The following is an 8,494-nucleotide window of genomic DNA, read 5'->3' on the forward strand; positions in this document are numbered from 1 at the left end:
TTAGATCTATCACTGGTTTATTCTGACACTGTCAAGACTCAAATATACTCATGCCAATAATGGTTGTCAGCCCCCTCCCCACCCCCCTCCCTCTCCAATAAAAAAAATTGAAGGGGGTGACAACCATTATTGGCATGAGTATATTTAAAGCAGCCGTCATATATATATTGCTGAATGTAGGGTTAACTTAAATTAGTTCAGCTGTTTATGTTAACACGTCAACTACCGAACAAAAGATTTTATAAACCCATGTTTGATGGTGCCCAAAACTGAAACAAGAAATGCCGATCATACGGCCATAGTTACGTTTTACAGTATTTCGGCTATATTCTCAGTTTTGTAACTGTAGAAAACGTCCCCTATATTTGTTTCGGCAAATCCAGCTTTCAAGTATTTTGTTCTTTGGCCCAACAGTTTCATTTTCACTTTCCGGTTGTATCCTGGAAGACTAATCTCCTTAATGTCATACAAGCAGCCAAAGTTGGATCCTGTTCTCACCACAGCTGGGTAGCTGTGTTTGAAAATCGTTCCACGGATTTTACTGATAGTCTTATCCATCTCCAGGTTTTAGGCACCTGTTTCGTGCGTAAAGGTATGGACTACATCTTCACCCAGCACGAGCTTAAATGGTTGGACGACATTATGCCTGAGGCCAACAAGAAGGCAAAGGACGATGCAAAGAAGAAGGCGCTAGAAGAGGCTGAGGCGAGTTATCTTTCCTTGACTCACTATCGTAATTAGTTGTCTCCCTTGAACCTTGTAATGTACAGACAATATTGCATGTTACCTACAAGCGCGCTTAACGCTTCCGATGACCCAGTTGTTTCCCAAAGAGTCAATCATCGTACACTTAGTGTTCATGACTTGCTTTGAATTGGTATTAATTGCATTTTAACACGAAATTATATCAACATCTGAAGTTTAGATATATGTTTAAACTGTATGTATGGAATAAAATTTCAGAATTTGGTAGCCGTACGAGTACCAATCATTCATGATTTACTTACGGTCAAAACATCTTTCTGTAGGATTAAGTATATTCCGTCACTTTGTAAAAGATCAAAACAATAGCAACCTTTCTCATTCTCCTTTGATGAACCCAACTAGAAAACAAAATTATTTATGCATAAATTCGTGTGTGGATTTTGATAGCATGTGCTGTTTATGTGACATAAGGATTTTGGAAATGTGCCCACGGGTTTTTCAGCTCTGCCCGTGTGCGCCTAGACGGAACGAGTCGCTATTCGGCTTGTCACGTACTATCACAAGTTGATCACAAACGATATTGACCTTCACCTTGTGTTTGTTTAGGACCTGCTCCAGAACGACTACGACGACAAGATGATGGAGGTAAAGTACCACCAGACACATCTGGGGGACAAGTTTTCCCCCAAGACTAGGCGAGTCTCTACTGACACTGACAGGGTAAATATCTCGGAAGAGATGGCCAAGACAGCTATCTGGCTGAAGATGAAACAGGATAGTGATGACCAGGGGAGGTAAATCAGATTGCACTCGGTGTCGGTTTGGTTTCAACCTCTTGCTTGTGCAACCTTGTGGATTGTCCTGCTTTCCCGACGGTGCCTTCACTATCCTGCATGCTTGTGTAGAGTAGAGACGTCCGTAGAACTATATGTGTTTTTGTATTTTTTCTTGGTTTGGGTTTTATACTTTCCTGTATTCTGGTCTGCATCTTCATTAGCTAGGGGCGGTGAGGTAGCCTAGTGGTTAAGGCGTTCGCTCGTCTCACTGAAGACCCGGGTTTGATTTCCTCATGGGTACAACGTGTGAAGCCCATTTCTGGTGTCCCCCGCCGTAATATTACTGGAATATTGCTAAAAGCGGCGTAATAACACTCACTTACTCATTAGCTAGGCCGTTGTCGTCAATCACTGTTGTGTTGTAGTCGAATTTTGTTGAAGTTATCATTAAGATTGACTACCTCCAAGGCCCCTTTCCACAAGGCGAGCTTCGCGCTACGACAATCGAGTTACGATCAACGTGTCATTAAGATTGCTTTGTTGAACGGGGCCCTGGTTCGTATAGGGTTTCTTTCGTAGTCTATTCGGCGTGGAGCGTATCTGTATTGTTCTCAATTCTATCCTTTAAGGCGGTGATTTAGCCAGCGTTCGCGCGTCATGCTGAACTGATGTGTTTGATTTTTAACATGGGTACGAGGTGTGTAGTCATTTTTATAATGTCCACCGCCGTAATATTGCTGGAATATTGCTAGAAAAGCGGCGTATGGCTGTAATACTCACACACATTCACTCCAGTCCCATCACACCCTGTCTCAAACACCAATCCCCAACAAATCCTCAACTCAGTAGACGAAATGATTTAAGAAATTTATGATGTGTCAGCACTAACAGGTCCTTCTATAACACACTTTGGAAATCTAAGTATAAATCTTCAATTTAACTATATTCAGGCTTGTTAAAAGTCCGTGATTGATAATTGTGTACGTCGTCAGACAAGGTTCTACATGCTTTTGGTTTTGAGTTAAATAAACTGAGTTACCTCCCCTACGCAAAGACTTCCCCTTCCGCTTCAAGCCTCTTCCGTGTCCTCCTCCGCTTTAAGCCAGCACCTGCAGCCTTTAGCTACCCATGTGCGTGAACATGATCATATGTATGCAGAAATGAGTGACTTTTCAATAGCTTGTATGCATGGCATGCTTTGATTTGGCTTTTCCCTTGAATGCATTTTTGCGTCATATATTTTGTAATTGTTGATTGGAACATTTTGCCTGTATGTATTATTAAGAATCATCCATATCGTTAATTGAGAAAACAAAGGTTGGCCTTTCTATCTTCGGTATTTTGATATAAATAATCTCGATATCTCGACGTCTACTTACTTTTGAGAGAAGCGTAGTGGCCATAGTTTATTTGGGTCTGATCTTATACATTGGAATACCTACACAGATATAGCGGAACGTTTCTGACATAAAGGTATGTCCCAAATTATCACATTATTACACAAATTACACATGATTGTATTCTCGCGGCAAATTTTATACTTCCAGCTGATTTTTTTTTAAAATATGGCTCCGTACACAATTTTGAATGTCTTTTCGAAGTGATATAGAATCATCAAATTCCAAACAAAGATCGGTTTCGAAACCTCCAATGGCGTCTCTTTGTCGAGAAACTCTTGAACTGGTGCAATATCAGGGAATTTAGATATAGAATCCCTCCAATGGTACATATGAAATACGCCAGGTCGAAACTGCAACCTTCGTATGGGAACCATTGCAGAGGCGATGATGAATCGCACTGTCTTTAAGATCTCTTTTTGCAGGTCTATGTGCCCCTGCAAGTGATATGAAGTCCGTTCGCTAAACATAATAAATTTCTTGATATATGTATCCATCTGTTTCCTAAGTGAGATTCCCCTCCTTTTTTCTTACATTATGATAATCAAAACCTTGGTCTGAGGATGTGTGTTGTGTCTAGTCAGGGTGGGTGGGGTAACCTAGTGGTTAAAGTGTTCGCTCGTCACGCCAAAGACCCGGGTTCTATTCCCCACATGGGTACAATGTGTGAAGCCCATTTCTGGTGTCCCGCGCCGTGATATTGCTGGAATATTGCTAAAGGGGGCGTAAAACTAAACTCACTCACTGTATCTAAACATAAATATCAGTAACGTTTACCACACAACTGTTTAAAGTTGATAAACATGGTATGGCGTTATCGGCTGAACAGGTGTATTTCTTAAACCAAGAGAAAGGTTATCTCAAATCGACGTTCGTTTCCTTATACATTGTATCTGGGAAGTATACTTGAAGGGCGAGCATATACTTGTATTCGCTGGACATCTCATGTATAGGTCGTGTTCGGTTCTGATGATTCTTATTATCTTGAAAACGTCAGTGACGTCACGGACACGGTAGTGAGTGACGTGCAAGTGACTGTCACGCTGACTGGTGCATCTGCGAACCACGTTACAAAATAGAAAATACAATCACGAATCTAAAACTAATGTTATGATATATTCTTTGCACAGTGCATGTTTTCATTTTCGAATGTATTCATACAGTCATTATATTAGATTAAACATTCTTCCTCGAGTCTTACAATGGCACGAGGTTTGTTGCAATCTATCACTGACTTGTTTATTCGGGACATTTTTCATGGGAAATAGGAAACTGTCCGGATTAAAGGTTTCAGTGTTACAGATATTATGTGGGCTAATAAATACAAGTCTTTGAAAGTTATTCATGGGTTGTATTTAACAGTCGGAATTGAACAATCGACTCTGCTTTTAGCAGAAATTTCTTATGGTTGTAGCAGTGTTTTGTCATTTGTTATGTTATAAAATTAATAACAACTGTCTTATTATTGTAATGACATAGGAAAAGGAAAGGCTTAAACGAAGATCGGCGTAACAAACGAATATAAACTTCCAAATCTTGTTCACGTCATTGATGCTTATCGAAACAAGTCATACTAGACATTTCAATTCAGTGATGCAATGATATATGCTAAACGGTCCCCAGGAAACTGACGTCAAGTAGGCTTTTTAGATGTTACCATAATGAATCTTCTTTGAGCTGTTGGTAAGTATACAAGTATTGAAATCATCATTGCATTTAGACTAACTTATGTGACGTAATTTGCAGATCAAAGCGCAAAAAGTCTGATAAGAATGGACGAAATGGACACTCGGGCGCCAGTAAAGCTAATTTCTATATGGGAGACGAAGAGGAGGCGAAAGAAAGAGAGAGCAAGATATGATCGTCTACGCCAACTTCATCAAAGAAAGTTATAAAACCATTTAACCCTAAGAGGGCCTCAATAATCTTTCACTGCTCGTCTTCCATTGGTCACACTCGCTAGGGTTAATTCAGTGACCCTTTGACCAGAAAAGCCGTTTGAGGTTGTAATATTTTCTGAGGAAGTGCACTTATGAACGAACTTTGTTGCTGATTCAGTGAAGGGAATAGTATTTTTAAGGACAGGAAAAAAACATTGTTCACAGCCAGTCCGTGTGGTTATTAACCTGATCGATCTGGTAGATACGTAAACGTGATATGTGTTCATTACCAATCGATTTGATAAACGTTTCAAGTAAGAGTATTTTAAAAGATCACAGAGACTTTACGTTTTGGTCTATTGTTCAATACAGATCTATGCAACATGAGTAATTCAGTATGATAGATACGTATAGTTATCGTGCCCTTTCCGACAATGTACATATCCGTCAAAACACCCCATTGATTGACAGCTGTCACTCTCAGTGAATGTATATTTCAGCAAACTATTATATACCTTGGTGCCTTTGAAAACAATGCAAGATACAGAATATATCTACTGTCCTATCTTGTTGCTGAATTCAGTCAGCCCTGTGTGTGTTACTGTAGTTGATTTCACGGTGTATAATCTATTGTATGATTATGACCAGATTATATATTTAGAAAATGTTGTCAATGAGAGTATTTAAGTCGTCACAAGTTCCAACACAGGTGTACATATCAGCGTTGTTATTTGTAACACGAACCTCCATTGGACTATTTTCTAGCCAATCAGGAACCTTTTGCTGAGGATCGAAAACGTAAAACAAAATTGACAATCACAGCAAATACTTTCAACGGGCATGTTTAGATTTAATATTTCCGTTAAACATTAATGCTTAAATCAAGCTCGTTAAACGGAAATGAAACCTACATACATCGATGACGTGTACCTACTCTGTAGAGTAAATAAATGTAAATAGAATAATTCCTGTTTGTCTATATGCTATTAGGAAATTGTATGGATTTCAGATGTATAGGTATGGATTTCACAGGTTAGAGGTATGGATTTCACCTCTGGTATGGCGCTGTGTAGAGTTTACATTCCAGCTTAGGGATTTCACATGATAAGTATGGATACCAGGTTTGAAATGTGTACGCACATCACATTTCAACTGTACAGATGTCACATGCTATATACACAGAATTCATATATCAGCTATGTCAATTTCATTTATCATCTGTTAGCTTCAGGTTTGGTTGGAATGTCATGTCTAACTGGATGTCACATTCTGCTGTACGGATTTCACTGTACTACCACAGTGTACGGTATCACACTGTGCAGTGACATGATCTGGATGTGAGATTAATGTCAGATCACGAAATATATATTTACCAAAGATTGCAATGTGTTATCCGGACTCTAACGTTGTATATATTTTGGTTAATAAAGTCATGACAAACTGCTTCCTGCTTTTGTTTTCATTATCATAGAGTGGGGTGGTGGGGTAGCCTAGTAGTTAAATCGTTCGCTCGTCACGCCGAAGACCCGGGTTCGATTCCCTACATGGGTACAATGTGTGAAGCCTATTTCTGGTGTCGCCCGCCGTGATATTGCTCGAAAATTCTAAAAGCGGCGTAAAACCATACTCGCTCACATATTATAGTACTTTTTGGGTTGGGTCATTCACCAAATCGTGATTTCTTACAACCGAGTTATGTTTAGATAACTTAAACGTTTGTAATTGTCAGGTTCATTTTTCAGTCCTACATACCCGTGAAGACCAGGAGTTGGTCTTTAGCAACCCATGTCTGTTGTAAGAGGTGACAAACCAAACTGGGTGGTCAGGGTCGCTGACCTGGTTAACAACTGTCATCGTATCAGATTTGTATAGACCATTGCTCATGATGTTAATCACTGGATTTACTGGTCCAGATTCGATTATTTACAGACCGCCGTCATATAGCTAGGAAACTGCTGATACCATGAATCTAAGTTATTTCCAGATCAAATGTAACTCTTCTATTGATTTTTCTTTAAAATAGATATTGGAGATTTCACCTTCGCGCGCCTTCAAGGAAATTATAAAATAAATATCTTTTGTCTTGTTAAGTGTTTCTTGGTGCGAAAACACAAGTGTTCGCGTGAAACAACTACTTCCAACAAGTTAAGACATGAGTGTTCCTTGTCATGTTAAAAGCTACACAACACATTAACGATATAAGTGTTTGTGTACATGTTGAAACTTAGTGTCTCGCTCCTGCTAATCGCATGTGTCATTTGTTGCATTAAATTAGTGCACACAATAACTGCAAACGTTCTGTACTCCTACACATTATCTTCAAGAGGTAGTTCAAGGGCTGTTAAACGTTAGAACTGCGACATTAAAACTTTGTGGAAAAACAAACTATGTTTGAAAACTATAAGATTTTTCTTAACTGTTGGCACATTGTGGGAAAAAACAATTGTTTTAGGGGTTTTCTACACTCATAAGCACCGGAATACCGTACATGTGCGGTGGTGGGGTAGCCCAGTGGTTAAAGCGTCCGCTCGTCACGCCGAAGACCCGGGTTCGATTCCCTACAGGGTACAATGTGTGAAGCCCATTTCTGGTGTCCCCCGCCGTGATAATCCTGTCATATTGCTAAAAGCGGCCTAAACCCACGATTCATAAACTCTGGTTCACCACTAGACACATCACACAACGTGGGGAATCGAACCCGGGCCTTCCGCGTGACGAGCGACGGCTTTAGCCACTGGGCTACCCCCACCGCCCCTGTAACGCTAGAACTTATATTAAGTGAGCGACAGCATGGGAAAAAAACAATCAGTCAACTCGGTCTTGATGGACGTGACACAATCCAGTAGTGATTGAACAAGTGTGAGAGGACTGACATCGAGGAGGATTACAATTTAACGTCAAGGTGAGTTAGCCTTGGGATGGAAAATAGTTTAGTAAGTGAATGAGTTGGGTTTAACCCCGCCTCGTACAGTATTCTATGTGTCCGCTTAATAAGCGAGGGACGTGATGCGGTTCCAAGACGTTTACCACATTGGTGAAACGCATGAACATGCGTATGTTGCGTACAAGCCAAATTTATAATCGACGTGAATCATGTTTCGGCCGTGGGGTAGCCTAGTGGTTGAGGCGTTCGCTCGTCACGCCGAAAACCTGGGTTCGATTCCCCATATGGGCACAATGTGTTAAGCCCATTTCTGGTGTCCCCCGCCGGGATATTGCTGGAATATTGCTAAAAGCGGCGTAAAACGTAATTCACTCACTCACTGTTTGGACCCCACGGCCTTACACAGAATCTGGCATGATCAAGGGACACAATTCTGTACAGCAATTCGCAGCGTCTCACTGCATCCGTGCTCTCAAAGAAAGTCGTGCAAGTGAAACACTTACTGACACCCTGCGTTCCTGACAGAACGAACGGTCATAATCGAGGTGAAACAAAGATCCGAACGATCGAATCTAATTGCAGAGCCAGTAAATACAAAGATGAAAAAACATATTACATATGACTGAATTACTTAATGCATCCTCTTGATGCTAAGTTTATAACAACAAACGCACTTGAGAATATATATTTTTTATTTTCTCAAGAAACACTCGTGCTTTAAAGTCTGATCAAAGAAAAACTAACAACGCCCATGCATTCAAAGGAGACACGTAGTGGTTATTGCTAAAATACGTCTCTGTAGGCGGAACTGGGAATCTGTTTATGTTTCCCACGAGGCCGAAGAACGATTAG

The 8,494-nt window shown here is 40.3% G+C and overlaps 1 protein-coding gene across 1 annotated transcript in view; it reads left to right on the forward strand.

Annotated features, from left to right (window-relative positions):
• The window catches only part of LOC124292454 (electrogenic sodium bicarbonate cotransporter 1-like), a 53,338-nt gene extending 47,137 nt beyond the window's left edge, over positions 1 to 6,201 (forward strand). The window contains 3 exon segments of the mRNA XM_046729541.1: positions 565 to 705; positions 1,312 to 1,499; positions 4,625 to 6,201. Of these exon segments, the coding sequence (XP_046585497.1) occupies positions 565 to 705; positions 1,312 to 1,499; positions 4,625 to 4,739 (444 nt within the window). The 3' untranslated portion in view covers positions 4,740 to 6,201.
• Positions 6,202 to 8,494: the final 2,293 nt, after the last annotated feature.

This window comes from Haliotis rubra, unplaced genomic scaffold (assembly GCF_003918875.1).
Source record: "Haliotis rubra isolate DU_JTF1 unplaced genomic scaffold, ASM391887v1 Scf518, whole genome shotgun sequence".
In the NCBI taxonomy this organism is placed as follows: Eukaryota; Metazoa; Mollusca; class Gastropoda; order Lepetellida; family Haliotidae; genus Haliotis; species Haliotis rubra.